Raw genomic sequence first — 25,621 nt, forward strand, 5'->3', positions numbered from 1 at the left:
CAGAAATTAAACTCAGTTTTTAAAGTAACAGAATAAGGTATTTTTTTTGGTGTGTGATAGCTTTTTTTAGTAATTGGCCTAGTTTTCTAACAAATGGATGGGAAGCAGAAGTGATAAAACATAGTTAGAATGAGTTAGAATGAGAAGGAAACAAGTTAGAATGAGAAGGAAATAATTGAACTAAGTTATGTCCATTCTCTCACCCCCATTCTCTGTATCTGGTCTTGGATTATGTTTTCTGTTTTGTGGAAGTAGGATCCTGGCAATGTTTTGTGTGTATGTATAGAAGTAAAATGTACATTGTCATGCCCAGTGGTTTGCATAACATGATTTGCTGTAGTGGCTTTGCTGTGAGTAGTGTTGATTGGCACAGTCACACAGGAATATCAGACTTAGAAAGGTATTGAATGCTCCCATCTCCTCCCCTTAAATATCTAACTATCACATCTTTGTTATTACGGTAATTCAAGGCTTTCATATTTGGGTCAAGTGAAACTTAATATATAATTATAGTCAGGATTGTCTTAAGTGCCCCTGTTTAAAAAAAAAAAAATTTGACAAAGAAAAAGATTGAAAAATAAAAATGAGACAGTTTCCTTCTGGCTTAAATGAAATGGATATTTTTGTGTCAGTTCAAATATTTGAAAATGGTAAAACCTGTCAGATTTTCTAATGATACACTGTATGTAGTAGGGAAATTATTTGAAGTTTAGTTTGAGGCTTATTTGCCCAACTGTGAATCATAGACATAGAATTAAGGATGTGTAGAGGTATGTTGTTTTATCTTTATCACCAGGATATTTGAATAAGATAATTCAAAAGCAATTAGAAGCCCTAACAGCTACATAAAACACAGCATTTTCATTTAGAACAGTTCTGATAGAATAAAGGTAAAGGGAAGAAAATTTTGATCCAATTTAACTGACTTCGAGGGTATAAGAGAAATGAAAATGGGCATCCAAAAAGTAGGGAATATGCCTGCAAATTTAAGCTTTGATGAGTATGTGAATTTTTCTTTAAGATGAGTAGCAAAAAGAAAGTTTGTGATTCCACTTTCTGCACCGTTGATCCTGTTAATGAATCCCACCAGGTGATCCCTAGTTTCTGGAGCTGAAGAAATCTATCTGTGGCATCTAGCAAGTCAGTTTAAGGAAAAGATGTCAGTGACTTAAGTCCCAGGTCACATGACTCCCCCCACTTGCCAATACCAGACGCTCCGGATCAAATTTCAACTCCAGGCCGTCCTCCCAGCCATGTGGGTTTAGCCTAATAAGAAGCAAAGCTGCACTTCCGAAATGTTAGGAGCTGCTCTTAGCTCACTTCAGGGCCTGTAGATTGGGAGCTGCTTTTCAAATCAGAGCACATCCACTGAGTGGAACTGTAGTGTTTTGCTGTCATTTTGATGTTCTCATCTGGTTTTCATCAGATCTGCCAGCCACTTCTGCGAGAATGGGGGCGGGAGCTCTCGCCATCTGTGTGAGTACAGGCCGCTCTGTGAGCCTCTGGGGCCCGGGAGAGGCCTTTGCCCTCCCAGTTTTGATGAGACTTTTGTATGACATTGTTTCCCCTCCTGGGAGGTGGGGAAAGATTTGTGACTTAAATTCCTATTTATTCAAATGGATATGAGGCAGTAATTTGGGTGGCAGTCAGCATTTTTGTCTGTCTTTCTTTACCAAAAAAGGTGAGAGATCAACACTGAGTTTATTCTGTTAAGCAATTTGTTTAAAGAAAAGCACTCTCAAGTGTGTTCCCTTTTTTGTCCCAAAAGAGTTAAATATGAATGCTTATAGTTATTTAGAAAAATCCTGTGGCTAACACTGAGAAAGAATTAAAATAACCATTAATTTATTACCTCTGAGTATTTCTGTCATTTTTCTATTTCTTATTCTTGTTTTCACTTATTAATTCTGGAGCTTTGTTTCAGCCTGGCTGCCAAAAGTAGTTAAAATCTTAGTTGATTAGTATTTGTTAATCTTTAATCAACTGCAGACATTTCTGGTTGTTATAATATGGAAACATCAATAAATAACACTGATATAGTAGCCATGGGGAAATGTGTTTCGAGGACCAAAATTCATGAATTTCAAAAGCAATTCTATTGGTACTGTACATAACTATTTGAAATAACCAAGCATTGTCAATGATATAATTTACAGAATGCTGTATTTTAAACATTTGTTTCAATATATAGAAAATGCATAAATATATTTTACATATTTGTCTTTCAAGTTGGCATTTATTTAAGGGGCTATTTAGTTTGTCCCTAAATGTACTAAATGAGAAATATCTTATTCTCTATTATCACTTTATTTGCTCACTTGTGTCTCATCATATTCTACACACTTTTGTCTCATCACCTCATCCCCCACCCACTACATTTCGTTTATTTTAAACGCCTTTCCCCCAGCTACCCCATCAGAAAGAGCTGCAATTTGTTGTAGGTTGTGATGGCATCCTAAAGTACCCAGAAATATCTGGGCAATTTTTGACGCTTAGGACCCAGATGGTCAGCAGATGGTGTACCAGCCCCACAGATTGAATTTTCTTCATAAAACTGCAGGGTGACTCCCTCATTTCTATGCTTGGAACTTTTCAGCATCCTGTGTGCCAGTCTGCCTGTTTTTGGTTTTTCCTTTAGCACTGAGGTTTGTAGCATCCAGCTGGTTATCTTTTTATCACTCCAAAAAGTTTCCTTCAGAATCTGATTTTTCATGTAAAATACTGAAATAACTTTATTTTATAACAGACATGGGTCTTCCATTTCTCCAATTTTATAAAAATATTTTGGAACTGGAAATGTTTAGAGTGAGTCAGTAGATAGACCTATTTGTCATGAAATTTACTGTTCTCTCTGATTAGGTCCTTATTTCTTGTCCTTAATGTATACAGTGATCTCTATCTTGACTGAAACTCAGACTCACTCATGTATGAAACTTTGTATGTTTCCTTAATTTTATATCCAAAGCATGTACAAAATTTCACTTAAGATTGGTATATAAATCACACCATTTAAGAGATTATTCATTCTGGGATATATGAGTAATTGATCTGGTATATAATCTCTTGTGTGTAGGTTTTAATTCTCAATTATTCTGGCCCTTCAACTTCAGGATGGTATTTGATTGTGCGTGTCCCAGTTTTACTGTAAGAGGAAAATATCTCACTTTTAGAAATTGTAGCATGTATTCGTGCAAAAAAGATAGCTGTTGGAGACAAAGCTTTATTTCTATGTGGTAGCAGAAAAGTCAGAATTAAGCCACATGTAATACGTGCATATGACCTGATAGAGTTTTCAGGTGGGGACTTTGCTACTTAGACATAACTTATGTGCCGCAACTGCTCCAATATCTTGCTACTGAATTTAGTCATTCTTCAGATAAAATAAGAACAGGAGATATTTGTACAGTTGTGTGTCTTTATGAATTCTTGAAGAGAGACAGACTGGTTCAAAAATAACCAGTTCCAACACTCATTGACTAAGCAACTTTCTCTTCCTCATTCCTTTTCTCTTTTCCTTATTGATAGTGCTGTTAGTAAAACAATAGTGGACTCACAAATGTCTTTACATTGCTACTCATATGTAAGTATGGTGAAGAAGATAGAGCTTCTTTATCATAACATCTATTTTTCCTCAGTAAATCACTAGCAGGCAGAACTGGAAACTGTACTCGTTAATGTCATCTTAACGTGCTAGTTTTAAATGTTATTTTGGATAAATCAAATTTTCAGATGAGTCATGGTCCTTTGAGATTCCCTGCCCTCCTGCAGTTCTTTCCAGGTGGCATGGGGTTTTTTGGGCTGAGAGGGAGATTGAATAATCCAATGGAAGAAGAGAGAGAACCTAGAATTCTTGTGTGTATTAATGTTGTGTTCTGGTATTCTGGATGTTCTGAAATGTGGGTAAGTTCAGTCATAAGATCTATGACTGGTGAATTTGTGTATCAGTGCTTTTGGTTTCATCAGAGCCTATTTGTCTATCCTTCCTGATTTAGCCTCAACTCTTGCTGGTGCTGGCAGTTATTCAAAGCGTATTCCAAGTTTTGTAGCCACTGTCCCTAACTTGGACACACACCTCCATTCTTATAGCCTTCTTACCACTGGGGACTAAAAACTGTCTCATACATTTCCTAGGATGTAGACAGGAGCTCATCGTCATAAAATAGAAAACTTACAGACACAATTAAGCTAATCTAGATACAGTTGATTATGATATCAACTTAAATCACAGCACAAAGAAAGGGGAAAAGATGGGGTAAGTTTGTCGACTTAGAGTTTAAGTGGGATAGAAGTGTAACAGGGTGGTCCCCAGGAAAGGGGGAGGTTCCAGGTTCCCTGCCCCACCCAAGGAAGGGTGGAGCTGAGCAGGAAGAGGAGAAGCTGCAGAAGAGACTGAGGAAGGAGAGCCAGGAGACCTGGAGGAGGCGATAGGCAAGTTTGCGGGGTTTGGGCTGCCCCTTTCCCTGTCCTATAACAGAAGGACCATATCTGTGGCTCTGTGATATGAACATACCTGGTGTTCATCTCATCTGTCCTATCTCTTGTCTTCTCTGGTACATCAGCCTTCCCTGATCGTGGTGTGTTTTGAGCAGTAGGATTGACTGTGAGCAGAAGGGAATGTATCGGACACAGGTTGCTTTGTCATCCAGGACAAGTGTGCCGAGATTTAGTTGTAACTTGCTAATACACTACTGAAAACTTAATGGAACTTTATCTGCATATCTCAGACAGAGAGCACACAACACCTGGAAGTATCGAATCATTGGGTGACTATTTTAAGACATTGACTATTTGGTGTCTCATAAATGTTGGTTGCTTTATTGGTACCTAATATCAATTAATTAAATGAATTAGTAGTTCTCCCATTTTTCAATTATCTAGTAAAATATGTCTACCAAGCTACCTCCTTACATATTATCAATACTTAGTTGTATTTATTCTCCATTTTCTTTGTTATCCTCTTATCCTCAATTTAAGTGAACTGAATTATTTATTTATGCATACAAGAAGAGGGGTACAGCCAGAGGTGCAAGGGGTGGGAGGATTCACCAGAGACAGAGTGGGAACAGAACAGGCAGATCAACTGAAATACACTGCTGAGGGGAGCAGCGGGCGAGATAGGAGAGGTCTGCTGTGCCATGTGGGTAGCTCCCTGGCCAGCCTGGATCAAACTCATGCTGCAGAGGCTGCACATAGCTTCACAGTGCTGTGCTTAACCCCTTGCACCACCAGGGTGGCCCTGAACTGAATTTTCTTAATGGAACAAAGAAAACATAATGAGACAGTTTCATCTCTTGATAAGTATAAAGATTCTGTGTTACCTTAGCTGGTCAGTGCTCCATCAACAAAAGAAAGAGAAGGCTGAATGAATGCTCAGGGGTTGGCATGGAATCAGAGTTATAGAAGATACTTTTGCAGTTTTCTGGGGTTACTGAGTCATTGTGTAATTCCCAGAATTTGTAACTGCAATTATACTTTTTCATTTGTTAGACTGTTGGAAATTCAACACATGCATACCTTTCCCCCACCTTGTGCTTTATTCAGCAGTACTTTCTTTACATGAATGATTAGCCAAAAAAGAAGGCAGGATTCTATAATCCTAGCAGTAAATCTTAGGTCCTTAGGAGGCTAACATTTTACTTCATAAATGAAGTCCTATTAACTGCCAAGATTTTTTAAATAAAAGAAATAATGAATATTACTGTGGATTTTTTACTCCATTTCATTGTATGAAGAATCTTGAATTACTTAAAATTATACAATAGAACTGAGTCAAATGGCTCATTGTAGGAAAAATGTAAAGAGTAGCAATGGAAAAGATAGGCTGGAAGCAAAACAGTTATCCAGAGAAGTTTTATGTAAACATCTTATAATGATTACTTTTGGTGTTAATTTCCAGAGATTCCTTTAAAGTTTAAGAAACAATGCTAGTTTAAATGTAAATAAATGTTTGTTTCCGAGGTTTACACTGTACAATAATCATTTAGGCCTGCAACTACTTATTTGTAGCTTTAATTTTAAGCACATTTGATTTTTCTGAAACTATACTTTTAGATTGTTATTGATCTTTAACTTTAAATACACATTTGTAACTTAAAAACATACTTATTTTAAATTTACTTTCTGTTAAACTGTTGAGAAACAATGGCAAGAGTATTTTCAGATTTGATTCATAGTAACTTCTGTTTAAATTCTCCTTAGCGCTATGAAAATAGTCATCAATGATGAATGAAACGTTCAACATAAGTAACATTAAAAACTGTTTCCCTTTTCCCCAAATAAAAGTTTCTGATCACAGGAATGTTTCCGTTCTTTGCGTTTTTAAAGAGTAAACACTTAAAAGTGAGGTTCCCCTCTTTCATGCATTTATAATGAAGAATGAGGATTGTTTCTAAAAGCAGATTAATTTCAGCATATTCTTTCTACTGATATATGCTACAGTGTTTTATTTTGACAGAGTACTACTTGACCTTTTTTCCCATACTTTTTAGGTCTTTTGAGGTATAATTTATAGGACATAAAATATACTCATCAAGTGTACAATTTATTGGGGTTTTTTTTGGGTAAATTTACCAATTGTGAAGTCACTGCTAACTATTTCTAAAACATTCCATCACTTCAGTAAGATCACTTGTGCCAGGTTAGTTACCCTTCCAAGCTCAACCTCTCCTCAAACCTTTCCACACATAACTCCTTAGACAAAATCTAATGTTTTTTGGCATTTGTCTTTTCTGGATATTTCTTTCATGAACATATATTACATGAAATCATATAATACATGTCCTCTTGTGACTGGTCTCTTTACTAACATACTATTTTTGAAGTTCATACTTGTTTGTACTATATATCAGGTTTTTTTTTTTAATACTGTAGCTCATCTACTGTTAAATCAGTGGAAGATTTATCATCCATATTGTAGCATATATCAGTTTTCATTTTAATTCCAAATAATAATCTGTTATACAACGTATCACCTGTTTATCCATCCACTAGTTGATAGACATTTAGGTTATTTCCAACTTGAGGTATTATGAATAATCCTGCTATGAACATTTCTAAGCAAGTTTTTGTGTAGACATGTATTTTTATTCTCTTGATTAGAAGTTCTGGAGAATTTATGAATACATGTTCAATGTTTTAAGAAATTGCCAAATTGTTCTCCATCTATTACACTATTTTACATTCCCATTATCAATGTATGAGACTTGCAGTGTGACCAGCATATGTATGGAATTGTCAAACCAGTTTTGTTTTTAATTATACAATGTACTGAATTTGTGGTATAATCCCAGTTTAATCTTGGTTGCCTTAATTATTTTATTTTATTTTTTTTTGGTTATTATTGTTGTAACATACAAATTTCAGGTGTGCATATTGAAAAATCAATGTGTATTTAACACATCAAGTTCACCACTAAAAGTCAATTCTATCCTTCACCAGACTATTTTTCCTCTTGTATCAATTTACTCACCTTCTTTTCCCCTTTCCTTTTGGTAACCACTGATGGTTTTATAATCCAAAATTTATTTTTGTTTTATTTAGTTCACCAGTTCTTTTTCTATTTATACTATATATGAGTGAGATCACACTATTTCTCTTTCTCCATCTGACTTATTTCTCTAAGTGGAATGCCCTCTACTTCCATCCATGTTTTAAATGCAGGATTTCATCTTTTTTTAAAAAAAGTTGAATAGTATTCCACTGTGTACATACAGCAAATCTTCATCCATTCATCATTCGCTGGGCACTGAGGTTTTCTCTGGTTCTTGCTATTGTAAATAGTGCTGCAAATAACATGGTGGTGCATTTATCACTTCATTGAAGTGATTTTGTAGACTTTTGATGAATACTTAGAAGTGGGATAACTGGATCATAGGGAATTTCTATTTTTAATTTCTTGAGGAATCTCCATATTGCTTTTTCTAATGGCTGAACTAGTTTACACTCCCACATTTCATTCCTTTAGATGCCAAATAATTCTATTATATGACATACCACTTTTATCAATTCACTAATTGATAGAAAGTTAGGTTGCTTCCAATTTGGGCTGTTAAACAATGTATAAGGTTTCCCTTCTCTCCTACTCTGGTTTCTTGTCTTTTGGCTAATAGCCATTCTCACAGGTGAAGTGATAGCCTCATTATTGTCTTGATTTACATTTCCCTAATAATAAACAATGATAAATATTTTTTAGTGTGTCTATTGGCAATCAGTATATCTTCTTTAGAGAAGTGTCTATTCAAACCCCTGCCCATTTTTCAATTGGGTTGTTTGCTTTTTTGTTGAATTTTAGGATTTCAATCTTTATAAACTTAATGAGACTTGTTTTATGTCCTAACTTATGATCTATCATTTTGAATTTTTCCTGAGTCTTTGAAAAGATTGCGTATTCTGTAGTTCTTGGGTCAATATTCTGTAAATACCTGTTAGGTTAATTTCATCTAATTTGCTATTTAGGACTATTGGTGATTTTTTGTGTGGATGACCTCGCCATTGCTATAAATGGGTACTAGGTTCCCCTACTATTGTATTACTGTAGTATATTTTGGTGCTGCTTTGTTTGGTGCATATATGGATAATTATTATGTCTTCCTGTTGTATTGATCCTTTTATCATTATATAATATCCATCTTTGTCTCTTGCTATTGTTTTTGGCTAGAAGTCTTAATTTACCTAATATAATATGACAGTTCTTGCCTTTGAAATTATTCCACTGACTTAGAGTGTTAGTTATCATTCCTTCACTTAAATTCTATATCTTTATAGTTTATGTGAGTCTCCTATAAACAACTTATAGTTGGGCTTGCTTTTTAATTCATTTAGCCCCTCTGTGCCTTTTGATTGGTGAGTTCAACCCATTTACATTAAGGCTGATTATTGGTCTGTCAGGGTTGCTATTGCCATTTTGTCTTTAATCCAAGCCCTTTTCATTTTTTATTAACTTTCTTATTTTAAGTGTAGATAGAACTCTTTTCAACATTTCTTGTAGTGGAGGTCTGTTACTGCCAAACTCCATCTTTTGTTTGTCTGTGAAGGCCTTTCTTTTCCCCTCATGTTTGAGGGGAGAGTATTCTCATGTTTGAAAGAGAGTATTGCAGAATATAGTATTTTTGATTGGTAGATGTGATCTTTGAGTATGTTGATGATGTCACTCTATTCTATCCTGCACTGTAGAGTTTCTGTTCAGAAGTATGATGTGATGGGATGGTTTGGGAGTACCTTTACTGGTTTTGTGCTTTTCCCCTTGACTGTTTTCAATAGTCTTTCTACATCTTGAACTCTTCATGTTTATACTACCGTATGTCTCAGTGTAGGTCCCTTTGCGTATACAGGTATCCTCTTAGCTTATTGGACTTGTAAATTCAGTTCCTGCTCAAGGTCTAGGAAGTATCCTCATTGTATAAGCTTTCTATTTTTCTCTCCTTTTTCTGGGACAATCCATTATCTTTTATTACCTTTTCTAATGGACTCATATAGTTCTGGCAGTGTGTGTTCATTTTTTTTCTTATTTCTCTATTCTTCCACTTAAATCATTTGTAATTTATTATCTTTGAGCTCACTTATTCTTTCTCCATTTGATTTATTTTCCTTTCAAGGCTTCTTCACATCTCTTGATCTCATTTATTGAGTTTTTCATGTCCTAGATCTGTAATTTTCTTGTTTAAAGATTTGATTTCTCCTTCTGATTAATTTTCTCTTTGTGTTCATTAATTTTTCTGAGTTTTTTTTGGTTTTTTTGTTTTTGTACCTCTGGTTTACTTTTCTGATGGTACCTCTGGTTAACTTTTCTGAATTCTCTTGTGTCATTTTGACTTTTTGAATTTTCTTCTCATTAAGTTTCTTTATTATAGCAATTTTGAACTCTATAATAGGAAGATATATTCCCCTGTGTCTTTGTAATTGGATTCTGGAGAGTTTTTCTTTCTTCAAGATATCAAGTTTCCTTATGTTATTTTTTGCTCATTTTGCTACTTTAAATTTCTTTTTTTTTTTAATTTGGTTCAGCAACATGGAGAGTTTAACTACTTTTACTTTTACAGCAGGTGATGCTTTGATTTGATTTGCTTTTCTTTGCCCAGCACTGGCTTTTGTAGGTACCAAGGCCTGCATTTGCAGTTGCTGTGTCAGCAGGAGGGGTCCAGTCACTATTGGGAATATGCTGGGAGAGGGACTGGCTTGTGTTTGTGGTATCATCAATATCTCCTCTCTCTGTGGTTCCAGACCTGAGAGTTGGCAACTTTTACACAGTTAGTGCACTCCAGGGGGTCAGATGTCTTGAGTGGTGGAGGAGAAAGTGTAGTCCACAGCACCTTTCTGTCCTCCTTACTGGGGTCCTGACCTGTGTTGACCAACAAAGCTCATCATATGAGCTTCACCTGGATCAAGAGCCTGTTTTTTCACACCCTCTCTGCTCTTATCACCATCATGGATAGTTTGGCTGTTTGTATTCCCCATCCTAGACTCAGACTCTAAGTGTTTCTTTCCACCCACCTTCTGTTGATTGAATTGTCCACCTCTACTGTTTTCCTTCTGGTGAAGTCTGTGTTGTTTTCTGAGTTGTAAGTGTACCCACCTTGAGTTGCAGGACTCTCTTGGTGTCCTATCCCTCTGGTTAATTGTAAGTTGCTGTTCTTGGGAGAGAAGCTCTCTGTTGCTATACTGGTAACATCCTCTATTTCATTTTCTTAATGATTTATGTTGATCATATTTTCATATGCATAATAGATATTTTACTTCCATTTCTGTGTCATCTTTGGTTAAGTATCTGTTCTTATCTTTGTTCATTTCTTTATTGTATCATGGGTTCTTAATAACTTGTAGTTCTTTTTATATGTACTAAACATAAATCCTTTATCAAATATATATCCCATTAGATATTGGGTTTTTTCCCCTATCTTCCAATTCAGCCAAAAGCTGTTAATTTTCACTGCTGATTCCTGTGTTAGCATTATTTTGCCACTCGGCCTGACCTTAGTGGGGTTGAGGAGGAGGTCGGAGAGAAGGGAGAAGACCCAGAAATGGTTGCTATGTAGTACAGTTCTACATGATGTAAACAAGTTGCTTGATTTGCAATCACTTCAAAATCTGAGGTTAATTGCATCTCTTACTTATAAACTTTGTGAGCTATAATGTCAAGATTGCTTGTTTACACTGCTTGTTAAGAGGATTTACAACATGCTGTCTGTTTTCTAATAGTGAGGAAAAGGGCTATTAGTGGAGAGAAATAAATTCAAGGTTTTAAACTCACGTATGGAAAGAATGACTGAGAAAACCTTGAGAAATTTTAACAAAAACTTGAGGGATTCTTATATACAAACTATTACATTTTTTAACATTTAATTTATAAAAGAAAGTTCATATATTTTGACCTCCTTTACCCACTTTGCCCCCCTTTTCCAGTATTTAGACTTGTATACAGATAATATTTAATAGGACACATGCTTTTGACCCTCTTTATCCATTTTAAACAAGATTATTTTATCTTTAGTCATTCAAAAGTCACACTTACATATTTTATTTAGTAAGAGATATATGGATTATTAGACTGTCAGACTACCTACCAACCAAACATGTCTTAACCATGGTGTCTACTTCAATAGCAACTTTTTTCATACATATAGCTTGAATACAGAAACGGTTAAATATCCATTTTGTTTTGAGAAATTAGAATAATTCCCTAGAAGAAAGTTAGTGATGAGGATAGGGACTGTTCTTATTCCTATGTACATGAAATCATTTCAACTTCATATGTTTCTATAAGATAAAAACTCAGGCTTTAAACCAACCTCACATCTGACCATAGATGTGAGATATACAGGAGGGGAGGGGGAGAGGGGACAAGAAGGGGAAGGAAGATCCAAGGCTGGGAGGAGAGAGCACAGTGGACTATGATGGGGGACTATGCGTACTTTGGTGGTGGGAAAACTATGGTAACCACACCTGAGGGGAGAAATCCTGTATTGAGAAAAAGCAAACAAGGATATAAAATGAAGATATGTGATTAATTTTAAAGAAAAGATTAAAAACTCTGACTATCCCCATTTCATATATGGGGAAACTGAGAAACAGGGAAGTTAAATGAGCTATCCAAGATTCACAGCTTATTAGATTAGAATGGGATTCAAAACAGGGAGTCTGGTTCCGCAGTCTATGCATAAAACTCTGAACTTTAAGAAAATAATATAAAAGTAAAATAAAACTTGTTTAATCTCATATTGTTAGCTGGCTTTAATGTACATTTGAAACATTTCAAGTTTCATTGTTACTGGCTATATTTTAGGTGCTTACTGGTTGACTGGAAGTTTCAGTCTCCTCAACTGAAGTAAATTGATGTTTTTACGCTGGCAAACAAAACTTATTAGCTGTTACAAATTTGACTTAGTAATTTCATTGTTGACAGAGATTATAATTCTTGCCCATAGTACTGCTCTAATGTAACTGACACTATGCCTTATTCTATAATACTAATAGATAATAAGTCTATATTGTAATGTTACATTTGCTGAAGTTTTTCATTTCATTGAAATGCAAAAAATTCAGTGAAAGTTGATCTGAGTCTATAGACTCTAAAGATTTAAAATCAAATTGCAATTACAGGCGTCCTACTCAAAGCCAAGAATGTAGAGTTAAATTTGTTTGTCTTGGATCACATACAACATTTTTTAAAGTTTTGTTACTATAATTTTGCCATACTGTACTATAACATTATATATAACTGTAAATTAAGGAGCGAATCACGGGCTTAAGAGTAGCATGAAGCCATCTCTTACCACTTCTGTGACTTTTGCCAAATTACTTAAATCTTGCCTTTGTTTCCTTAGTTCTAAACCAGAGAAATCTAATACTTTCAGATTGTAGCACTACATGAACTTGTACTTAAATACAAATACAAGACTCCTTGAGCTTGCTCTTTGGTTAGATGCTAGTTGCTATGTTCATTCTCAAAAAGTGAAAATTTTCTCTGAGCCACCACCTGTTTCCCAAATAAATTATATTTTGCCATCTTTTCCTTGTTTAGACTTAGAGATATATAGTGTTTATGTTGGATACATGCTTTAAAAAGAAAATTGTTTAGCTATGTTAGACCATATTAAAATTTATCTTTTTTAAACTTCCTTGAGGTATACATTTCTGTAAAAAGGAAATAAATTTGCATAAGCTTTATATTGTGATAATTTGAATTACTTGAATATGTTAAATTTCTATTATATACAGTCTTGCTGAAAAATTTTAAATCAAGACTACCTGAAATGTTACTGTTTCAGAGAGAGAGAGCATTTTGAACCTCAGTGGGAATTGACTTGATTTATGTGCCAAGATATTACTGAGATGTTCACAAATGTAATCAAATCATGGAACGAAGTGTTCACTCTATATATTTTCCCCTACATTCCAATGTAAGCTATCTTAAAATGACTATAGATTAATTTTCATCTTACAAAACATCTTATTGTTTCAGAATGAGCATGGGGTTTCAGCATTCTTAGAAATGTTTTATTTTCCTGTTAACCAGGTACTTCTGAGTCACACCCCTGGTTGCTGTAGTAATATATCTTAGATACTGCACTGTATTGCTCCCTCTCTTAGCTACAGATAAGTTATGGTTTCAGATTTCTCGTTATTTTTCACTCCTTTGAACCATTCTATCAGTGTGCATCGGTGCTGAACAGCACATGAGAGAAGTTAAGAGATTGTGATTTGAATTGAAGGAAAAATAAGTGAAGCCCACTCCTTATATATCTTCAAACATTTGCATTTTTATTCAGGTGTTTCTGTTGTAACCATGCAACCTCCTGTGGTAAATATGACTGACTGCTCTTTTTTCTTAAACTCTTTTAAGCAAAGTAAAGCAGCAGTTCGGCTGAAAGAAGACATGAAAAAGATAGTGGCAGTGCCACTAGATGAGCAGAGGAGTCTTACCTATAAAAGGTTCTTTGGAGTCAGTCTGCAAGACCTTCACCAGCAGGGACTCACTGAGAATGGCGTTCCAACTGTAGTGGGGAACATAGTGGAGTACTTGACAAGACATGGTAAGCCAATGCATCTTTTAATTTGTTGTTAACAGTTCTTCCATACAAAAGAATTTTTGTATGAATTGCTTCATAATTTGCTTCATAAATCTAAAATACCTTAATTAGATTGTCCTGTGTAACATACACAGGACATTAATATCATCATATTCAATTTACCATGAAGCAATCACTTTCATTAGTGAGGTTTTCTAGTTTGAAATGATTCCTATCTTTAAGTGCTAAAATACACTATTCTAATGTTAATAGTGTGTTCTCTTGATTCATTAAATTCTAACTGGTGGTTCATAATATATAATGTCCTAAAACACTTTTCCGATAGCTCTTTCATCTGGGGCCAATCATGTACTTATTGGATGTCTTGATTTCCTTTAAGTACAGTAGGGAAGTACCCCCCAAAATTTGATAGATAGCCTCCTTGATTGGGGTCTCATTTACTTTGAGTGATAAAATTAAGCATGTAAAATGAACTATAGACTAATAATATATTGCATGATAAAAAGATAAATTTTAATCTCTTCATTATTGAGAGCTATGTTCTTTATGCCTTTTTTTTTTACTTTATTTAAAATAGAACTTTAAAATCTAGATTATTTGAGACAGTGCTTCCTTGTGCCCAGCACTCATACTTTTCAAACTCGGCAGTATGATAGGAGAGCATTAAGTTGCTATAATAAGCTCCAACAAACTATTCAGGATTTGGGAGAGAGATATTCTGAGAGAAAAACTTAGAATGCCCATCATTTCCTATATAAAAATAGTATCTATATACTTAAACAAGACTGAAAAACTCATTACAGTACAGAATATAACATTTGGAAATTTTTAAAGATAAATCTTGATGCTTCAAGAAAATTCTGTACTTTTGCATTTTGTTTTAGCCCCTTGTCTCCCCACAAGTCTATTCCCACTGCAAGAAGAATCCTCCATTGGAAATAATAAGAGGTATGGTGTATCTGTTCCTCTATGGAAGTATTTAACAGACAATTTAGACCTCAGAAGGTCAGATGTCTTGTTAATTAAAAAAATATATATCTATTTGCTCTGGTTACTAGGTGTGTAGATGGTAAACTGGTATTTTGTTCTAAAAATTGAAGCCTTGCATTCTTACCTCCTAGGAGTTATTATTTTTTAGAGGAAATAACCTTTAGAAGGGTGAGATTCTTGGAAAATATCCGTTTTTTCAGATCCTTTAAACAGACACAAAAAGTATTAATACATACTATGATATGGAAGAAATATGGAACCTTGATCTACAAAATCTTGAGGTTATTAGAGCTTTGACAGGACTCATTTACACAGTTGATATTAAGTAAAACTCTATCTTACTAATTTGGATACAAATGGATCTCTTGGTAATTCATTTAACCTGTTCAATAGACTTGTTTGGTATTATGCACTTGGATGTCAGAGTGTAACCACCTAATGTAATATTTTTATCTTTCCCCCAATAATGATAGAATAATAGCCTCTTGAGTTTATTCTCTATGTAAAATCATTTTACATTTTAATTTATTTAATTCTTAACTAAGGATGTGATAGAATCACTAGTGGAATCTTCTCAGACACCTATGCATTGGTGATACCCCAGAGTCAATGAATCAGAATCTAAACTTGGCAAGCTAGGCTAGGGCACATACATTATTTTTGAAAGGCTGTATTGTTAATTACTATGTTGACAATTAGATGTCTCTTATTGTATTCAAAAAGATTATGTTAGTAAGCCAAAGAGCCTATGTAAATTTGAAGGGTGGTATGAAGTTTGAAGATACCTCAGTTAGTTTTATTTCATTATTTTGTAGTTTTGTGGCATCAACAAGTATTTGTTGTATACTCATGATGCACTAAGCACTCTTTCAAGTATGGATAAGAGGAATTATTGATCATATAACTTAACCATAGATAAATATTGTGTTTGTATTTTATTGTTGTTTAAAGTAAATGTAGAGGTGGCATGCAGACCTCTCCTTGCGAGGGTCCCAATGGCACGCAGACCTCTACTGCCGCCCCACTGCTCCCCTCAGCAGTGTATTTCATCAGTCTGTCTGTTCTGTTCCCCGCTCTGGCCCTGGTGACTTCTCTCACCCTCCCGTGCTTCTGACTGTACCCAATGCTTGTATAAAGAAATAAATAAATCTTTAAAAAAAATAAATGAAGTAAATGTAGAGGGCCTCCCCTGGTGGCACAGGCAGTTAAGCCCCATGCTGTGAAGCTATCCGCAGCCTCTGCAGCGCAGGTTCGATCCCAGCTGGCCTGCGAGGGTCCCACATGGCGCAGCAGACGTCTCCTGTCGCCCCCGCTGCTCCCCTCAGCAGTGTATTTCATCAGTCTGCCTGTTCTGTTCCCTGCTCTGTCTCTGGTGAATCCTCTCACCGTCCTGTGCATCTGGTCTGTACCCCGGTTCTTGTATAAATAAATAAATTTTTTAAAAAAATAAAAAATAAATAAAGTAAATGTAGACATTTATCAAGTTGATATGAGGGAAAAATTTTATTATTAAAGAATTTTTGGACAGAAAGGATTTCTCAATGCCTATATCAAGCCCTTTTTTCCTTTAAAAAAAATTAAGATGCATTTTTCCCCTCAAAGGAAAATATAAATCATGAGGCATATTATTATGCTATTTTTTCCTTTATTCAATTTCATTACTCAAAATCCCCCAAATAGTAGTAAGTCAAAGAGTTCCTGTGGAAAAGTACAAATTAGTCACAAAAACCCAATATGTATGGTTTTCTTACAATGTCAATGAATACAATAATACTTTGCAGATTATTTATTGCTGAGACAATAGAATGATATGAAAAATTAAAATTCAACTATTACTCATAAAAATGATAGGAAAGTTTGTTAAATAAGTAATATTACTATCCATGTTAACTGGATTCCTTTTCTTAAGTTAGCGTGGACATTGTTATGCTGTTTCAATAGGGCAGGATCCTCAAACCACCACCAGGTGTCAGTAGGCACTTATGCGATGTTATTGTTCTCTGGGCCAAACTGCCAGGTAGGCTAATTCTGACTTCTGGCGTATTTGGTTTCAAGTGATTTAGCCATAGTATTAAAAAATAAATATTTTAAGTCTACAAAAAGTACCTGTTGACATTATTTAGTGTATATAATTTTTTTATTTCTTTTATTTATTGATCACTGTTAAATTGCTGTTTCATGATGATTAAACCTTTATCTCTTGAAACTAAGTAGAATCTCAAAAATATGCATTAGTATAGTTAAATATTACAGCCTCAAAAAGTCTTCTAAGTCTCTCCTTCATCTGAACATTTCTGTCATAATCATAATTTCCTAAAAAAATTAGGGTAGAAAAACAGATTGTACTGGTAAGCTGGTTAATTCTGGTAAGCTTCATATGGGTATTGGATATAAGTTTTTAGGTGCTTTTAAGAGCTGTATGGATTCTTTTCATCAAAGTGTAATACTTCCACATGCAGGGTAAATTTTCCTTTGCTTGAAAACCTTAAGAGTAGTTTGGGTGAGAGATGCTATTGAGGGAAGAGAGTTGTGCTATTAAGTGGAGTAGGAGCAGAAAAATATGATTGAGAGGCATTAACATCAATATCTAGTTATATATCTTACCTCTCCACTAGTGAGGCCTGGTAGCATCAGGAACCTTGAAGATCAAAGCCAGTTCTTGGAACTGGGTGGTTATTTTAGAATAACTGGGAATATATTTATTTGAGGGAGGATTCGAAAAACCTTGTGGAAAAGAAAATTTAAGGTCAAAGTTAGAAAAAACATTGTGAAGTCAGATATAAGGAGCATTTGTTGACCCAAAAATGGGCTCAAAGCTTGGGTAAATATGGGAATAATATGCAAAATTCTGAATTTTCAGAATTTGGGCCTTGTTCAGGGATAGGATTCTCTTTTATTGGATGCTAAGTTCTTGATGTCAGTATACCTTGCTGAATCACTTAAAGCTTTGTAAAGTAGAGGAAATAGACTTGGAAAGCTTTGGCAATGACTAAGCTGAAGCCTATCAGGGTTAGCTGGTATTCTGCATTATGAAGGGATTCGATATGTCATACTTGTTACCTGTTGCTGCACAGCAAATCACCCCAAAACATAGTAGATTAAAGCAACAACAGTATTATCTCTGGGTCTGGCCTCTGGGCATAGCATAGTTGTGTCTTCTGCCTGAGGGTCTTTTAAAAGGCAACAATCGGAGTGTTGACTTAGACTCCAGTCATATCAGGATGTGACTGGGCAAAGGTTCATGATGTGACTGGGCAAAGGTTCATGACTAAGCTTACTCATGTGGTTGTTGGCAAGATTCAGTTCCTTGCACACTGTTGACTTGAGGGTCTCAATTACTCTGTGACTTTGACCAGAAACTGCTTTTTGTTCCTTGCTACGTGAACAACTCCACAAAGAGGCAACCAATGTAAATAGCAGTAAATTCATCAAAGTGATCAAGCAAAGAGCAAGGTGTAGGGGATGAGGGGACACAAGTAAGATGGATATCAGTCTTTTGTAACATAATCCCATCATTTTACTGTATTCTCTTGCTTAGAAGGTAGCCACTAAGTCCAGCCCATACTTCGTATGGGATTATACACAGATATGGTCACCAAGACATGGGAATCCTTGGGACTGTTTGAGAAGCTGCCTACCACACCTTCTGATTGGTATCTCTCCTCTGATTAGCTGGCACCCTGGCCATCTAATATTCCAGTTTTCACAGATAATTTTTGGTAAAATTGGAGCTAATATTCATCCCAACTTTTGGTAACATTCTTCCACAACCAAAGAGTATGTATATGTGAGAGAATATAAACTTTTTATCAGACTGCATTATCAGTGAAGATAATGGTAGTGTTTGAATTTGTGTCTCACATTTGATTTTTTTGTATCTTAACAGTGCCAGGTATTCAGAAAATATTTTTTAAATTAAAGGATTCATAAAATATTTTTCAAACTACAAAATAAAATGAAATTTAAAGCTGAATTTTTTTAAAAAATGAGATTACTTCCTTCTTTTTCTTAAGAAAGACCAGTTTCTTAAAATATTTAAAAAAAAAAAGAGCCAAGCACAAATATAAACAAACACCTCCCATATAAAAAAATTCTAATAGGCTTCAATGCTTTTATTATTGCATTAGACTCATCATTAGACTCATCATTAGACCCTCAAAAGAGGGGTGAGTTGAGTTCTAAGATTACTCTTTCTTAGAAAGATTTTTTTTATGCCTTCAAAATCCCTGCATGCCTGACTTGATTACATGGTGTTTAGTCTCCTTGAACCCAGCAACTGAGCTGGAAACCATTTTCTATCCTAAACTAACTTCCCTCCACTTCTATTCACCTTACCTTCTATAGTGCTTTTTTTCTGGACTCCTAGTTTTTAAAGTTACCTTTGAACCCTTCTTCTTTTTTATGTCCCTTTTTCACTAAGTAACCAAATCATCTTTATTCTCCCTCTTCTTTCTTTTCCACCATAATCTCTGTGGTAGTGCCTTTCAGTGGAATGTAGTCTACTGAAAGCAAGCTCTCTGCCTTCTCCGTCCCCTAATTCTTAACTAACTGGGTCCTCCTTAAACCTCAGTACATTGTATCTTTGCCCCCTCTTAATGCTCTAATGGTAAAGTTTTCACTCTTTAATTTGACATTCATGGCCCTATCCTATTTCTACCATTTTGTCACCCCATTGCTCTAGGATCTAAATATTTCACATTTTTGTCTGCCTTCCTTCCTTTATGCTGTCTTATCTCTGCTTCTCAATTCATGTCAGGGGTAGATAGATCTAGGTTGTGTGGGCTGTAATGTTTAAAGCTTTTGAGAGCTTCTTTAAGAATAAGAATACAGTGCCTCCCTGGTGGCACAGGGGCTAAAGTCTCAGGACTATGAAGCTGTCACCAGCCACTGCAGCATGAGTTCCATCCCTGGCCAGGGAGCTACCTATGTGGTGCAGCAGACCTCTCTTGTCTCCCTTGCTGTTCCTCTCAGCACTGTATTTCAGTAGATCTGCTGTTCTGCTCTCCACTCTGTTTCTAGTGAATCCTCTCACTCCCCCATCTTTGACCTACCCCCTAGCTCTTGTATGCATAAATAAATATTTTTAAAAAAAAATACAAAATTATGAATACAGAATTAGGAACAGCATGGGAAAGAACTCAAACAAATGAGGGGGGCCCTGAAACTTAAGAGATTAGTGTCAGAGTGCATCAGTCCCGGCCTTTGCATCTTGCCTATGCTTTACCAAAGATTTTACAGAAGAGCCAAAGGCACTCCATGAAGCCCTCTCTGCTGACACAGCCAAAACTGATATCCTTCACCAAGTGACTGAAGGCAGGACCTGCTATTCTATCTCTTTATAGTCTCATAGTCTTAGACTTTGAATTTAGTGATTACTAAAAGAAATATTGCTTGCTTCTTAATTAAATTATTGTGAAGTCAATCATGTAGTTCAGAAATTTTTTACATTCATGTTATTTTTAAAAACAGTTCTTGAAATGCTAAACTGCTCTGGAAGGCCAGGGGAAGCTTCTATCATATACTGTGTATTGTGTGAAAAGAATTTTTTTGTATAGTAGGGTATGTTCATTTTTATATATAAACAATATCTTATAGGGGTTTAATAACAATTGTATGTGATCCTTTTAGTTGATATGTAGTAGATATGAAAAATTATTATTCTAAGAAAACATTTTTATAAAAAATTTTTTCCAATCTGATAATTATTATATTAAGAAAATCCTATACTGAGATTTATTAATTTTGTTGTTCTCATATTAGAACAAGCTTGCTAGAGTTTGCATCTATTTATGAGATACACTCCCTTATCTCTACTTTGGTGTTTCAGGACTCACTCAGGAAGGCCTTTTTAGGGTGAATGGCAATGTGAAGGTAGTGGAGCAACTTCGGTTGAAGTTCGAGAGTGGAGCCCCTGTGGAACTGGACAAAGATGGTGATGTCAGCTCAGCGGCCAGTCTGTTAAAACTGTTCCTGAGGGAGCTGCCAGAGAGTGTGATCACCTCAGCTTTACAACCTCGATTCATTCAGGTACTTCAGGGTAAGTACAGTAAATCCTTTTAGGAATTGAAATTATTTTTCAGTTAAAAATAAACACTTAAATATTAATTCTCTACATTTTAAATATTGAAATAAGTTTTAATTATTTGTGCTTCTTTATAGTCACCATCTTGCTATTTTACTCTAGGCACTCATCTTCTTCTCTAAAATTATATTAAACTGATTATGAATACCATTATGAAAATGAATTTTTAGGACCAATTATGTATGAATATTTCAATACCATCATTTTTAAAATCTCTGATTCTTTTGGGTCAGAGAAATTCTTTACTGACTAGTGAATGCCTCAGAAGGAGTTGAGAATAAAACATCAAATTTTATGTAGGAAATATTGAGTATATTGTATTTGGATAGTGATCTTTGAGACTGAAAGGTCACCTGGTGTGTTTTCATATTCTCATGAACAAGATTGAGTCCTAAAATAACTGTAATCATTGTATGAGGTAAAAATTGATTTTTTATTGTAGTATGAAGTGATTTTAAGTGAAAAAATTCATTATTAAGTGTAATAATTAGTTATAGACGTAATTTTTGAGTTTTCCCACCTAAATGCAATAAAAGGGGACTGAACTAAGAATAGTCATTCTTTTCTTGAAATAAGTTTTCAATTATTATTTATTTTTGCCAAGTTAGCATGAAAAGGGAAAAATGTATATGAGTGTGAGTTGCCAGATGAAGAAGAATGTGACTTAAAACTACATTCCTTTTGAAGCAGTGATATAATTGTTCATATGTAGTTACTAAATAATAAGATATGTGAGACCGTCACGTTCTATATTGTATACTATTGACAATACATGAAAACAAAAATTGCTGAAATGTGTGTTGGTTTTGGTTATTGACAGGACTTTTAAACTTTCTATATCAATAACTGACATTTGGTAAATGACGTAAGTTGGAGGACCATTCATTGGAAATTGAAGTTTTTCATGTTTTCAGGTGTATTTCAAGGAGGTAACTGTTGCTTCTATTTAAATGATTCTTACTAGGAATATTTTATCCATGTCAGGGAGATAGGAAGGTTAACATAAACTCCTAAAAATCACTATAAAATAATTGCTAGGAAAGCAGTTGAATATTTAAATATTGTGTGTTTAACACAAAATGTTTGGTAAAAAGTATTTAGAATTACCAAGAATCGGGCCTCCCCGGTGGCGCAGCTGTTGAGTGCTGGGTTGCGAAGCTGCCCGCAGCCTCTGGAGTGCCGGTTCCATCCCCGGCTGCCAGGCAAGGGTCCCACATGGCACGCAGACCTCTCCTGCCGCCCGCTGCTCCCCTCAGCAGTGTACTTCGGTCCTTCTGCCTGTTCTGCTCCCCGCTCTCGCTCTGGTGAATTCTTTCACCCTCTTGCGCTTCTGACTGTACCCAGTGCTTGTATAAGTAAATAAAATTACTTAAAATTAAAAAAAAATAAAATTACCAAGAATCTTTATATCCTTAATATTACATTTAAATATTGAGAAATGGATATTAATATTTGTATTAATAATATTAATATTTGTGAATTCTAAAAACTCTTATAGTTTCTAGAATAGTATTTCACTGGCTAATAGATCATACTGTTATTATTTTTGTTAACATTTACATTATAATAACCTTTTGCTATAAAATAGTAATTTCATTGGGTAATGAAATTATTGTTATTTTTGTTAATATTTCATTATAGTAAATTTTTAATTTAGGTCTGTGTAAATTATCTTCTTTCCTGACATGTTTCCTTGGTGGCCAAAAAGTTGATACACATATTAAAAAATAGGCAGTATCATTGTAAAATTGAGTCTGTTTTATAGCCATCCTCTAGAGATATGTAATTATATACTAGTAAATTCTGAATGAAGCAGAGAAAGTAATATTTGTTTTATTAGTATTATTCTTTCATTCATTAAAAACCCCTGGGGCTAAATCTGAGACACTCTATAAAGTGCTAATAGACTACCTACTACTTATGTTAGTTGTTAAGTGAAGCAATAAAATATTATATTTTAGTTGTCGGATTATGTAAACTTTATATGATAAACTTCTCTCTTTAATAATTCTGATAGAAAAATTTAAAAATGGATTGTACTTCTATTGGTTTATCCATATGTGGTATTCTCCCAGCAACTGATCACCAAAAGTTGAGGGTAACAAACTTATTAAAAGCAGTCTCATTACCTTCGTAAACTAAAATTGATATGAATTTGTTTTGATATGATTTCCTTAGTAAAGTCTACCTTGCTTTCTTTATTATTATTATTATTATTATTTTAATTCTGTTGCAACTCTATGCCAGATTCCTTTTTCTTTTAATGCTGTTAGGGCCTGAACTTCAAATTATATCTTGTGTAAAGAGCAAGCTATCTCATAATCAAATATGCTTAAATTTTTTTTTAGTCAAAATTTCTCTTCCATGCTTTATAGGATGAAATTCTGGAACCCCAGCTAAGTATTTTTGCAGATATTGATGCTAAACCAGACTACCACTAAGAATCATCTAAACACTGCCCACCAGCATCCTTGCTGCTATAGATCATCACTTCCACACCCTTTAGATTCTTTCACTTTTATAACAAATATTTATAATTTTTATAACCTTACACTTGCCTGGCATCTAAAGCTTGAGTTTTTGTTGTTGGTTTTTTTTTTTTTTTTTTTTTTTTTGGCAAACCAGTATATCTGCATAGGGTAATATATCTGCATAAGACAGAAATTGTCTGAGAGAGATGTCCATACAATAGGAGATGAGCAAAAAGTATAATCACAAATGTAGGCTAAGACTGGGGTCTTGAATGTTAGGCTAAGGAATTAATATTTATCTACCAGCAATAATTTTTTTAAGAAAAAAACTCACAGAAACAATATAGGCAATGCCATGTTAGTGTTTTAATGGACAAATAATGAGTGCAGAACACTGGGGGAAATATGTAGATCGTGGGCTAATGAACCTATACTCCATAAATAGTTGGTAGTAGAATTTTTTTTAGTTGTGGCAAAGTATGTATATATAAAATTTACCATTTTTAGTAGAAATATACAGATTTTCTTTAATTGAGATCACATTGGCATACATTGTTGTTTGTATTTTAGAAGTTTAGGATCCCCCCTCTTCTAGTATAAGATCACCCCACCACCAAAATACCCGTAGTCCACCACCATAGTCCATTGTGCTTCCTCCTGACTTTGTTTTTGTTCCTTCCACTCCCTTGCTAGTAGCCTCAATTCTATAGTCAGCTGTGTAGATTTAGTTCTTAGTTTGGCATTAATGTGACTCTTTGTAAACAGTTTCTCTATATTCCACATGTAAGTAAAGTCATCCTGTTTTCATCTTTTTCCCTCCTAGCACACTCTCTTCCAGTTTCATCCATGTTGCTGCACATGGCAACAGTTTATCTTTATTGACAACCTGTAGTATTCCCTTGTGTATATAAAGCACCTCTTCCTGATCCACTCATCTGTATTTGGGTACCTATTTTGTTTTCATAACTTGGATATTGTAAATAGTGCTGCAGTGAACATGGGAATGCATGTTTCCCTTTGGATAACTGCTTCTGTGTTCTTTTGATAGATACCTCAGAATACAATTCATTGATTTCAATTCAATTGGTCTATTAGTAAAAGTAATAGAAGTCAAGAGAGGGAAATCATTGTGAGAAGTTAGCAAGCAGCTCTCTGGAGAGGCCTGCATAGAAAAGATCAAATGCCTCTCACTAAGAGCCAGTACTAAGTTGCCAGCTATGTGAAGGACCCACATTGGAAACATATCCTCTGGTGCAGTGAAGACTTTGAGGACTGCAGCCCTTGCCAATCTCCTGACAGCAATTTCCTGAGAGATCTTGTATCCTTACTGCCTGGATAAATCACACTGGAATTCCTAACCCAGAGAAACTGAGAAAATTAAGCAACTAAATTTTATATTATTTTGGAGTAATAGCCAATACTTGAAGGTACAAAAGTAATGTGAGAGAGGTAAAAACTATAAAAATCCTCTCTATGACCTAGTCCCTAGCCTTCATTTGTTACACATTCTGTTCATTAGGAGCAAGTGATCAATCTGGTCTGTATTTGAGGAGAGGAGAATTAGGTGCCACATTTTAGAGGAAGAAGTGTCATACTTTGTAAACACTTTTAAATCACCACAGGTTGTTTCCCTAACTGTTAAGTGGAGATTATGATAGTGTCTACTTCCTGAGCTTATTATGGCTCTTGAGTTCAACTATATAAAGCACTTAGAACAATGCCAGTCAGATAATAAATAGTGAACAAATGTTAAACTAGTAGTGCTTTTCAACTATGGCAGCCCTTAGAATGACCTGGGAGCTTTGGAAATTCCCAGAGATCAAGTCATACTATAGTGTGTGTCTGTAGTGTGTGATCAAGTCATCACCTCTAAAGATGGGACACAGGTATGCTTGTTTTTAAAGTCACATGATCAGAGGGTCTTATGAAAGAGGAAGGTTTTATTAGGCTTTGCAGCACTGGTGGAATTCCCAGAGGTGGTGCATGCTTCAGGAGAGGATTACATGAACAAAGGTGTTTGGAAAACACAAGCACAGGATCATAACACTGAGCAT

General features: G+C 34.9%; 1 protein-coding gene across 1 annotated transcript in view; it reads left to right on the plus strand.

The window, feature by feature from the left end:
* Positions 1 to 1,402: 1,402 nt before the first annotated feature.
* The window catches only part of FAM13A (family with sequence similarity 13 member A), a gene marked incomplete at both ends in the record, with an annotated part of 225,394 nt that continues 201,175 nt past the window's right edge, over positions 1,403 to 25,621 (plus strand). The window contains 4 exon segments of the mRNA XM_084234137.1: positions 1,403 to 1,439; positions 1,442 to 1,476; positions 13,838 to 14,027; positions 20,842 to 21,051. Of these exon segments, the coding sequence (XP_084090263.1) occupies positions 1,403 to 1,439; positions 1,442 to 1,476; positions 13,838 to 14,027; positions 20,842 to 21,051 (472 nt within the window).

This window comes from Talpa europaea (assembly GCF_964194135.1).
Source record: "Talpa europaea genome assembly, chromosome: 5".
In the NCBI taxonomy this organism is placed as follows: domain Eukaryota; kingdom Metazoa; phylum Chordata; class Mammalia; order Eulipotyphla; family Talpidae; genus Talpa; species Talpa europaea.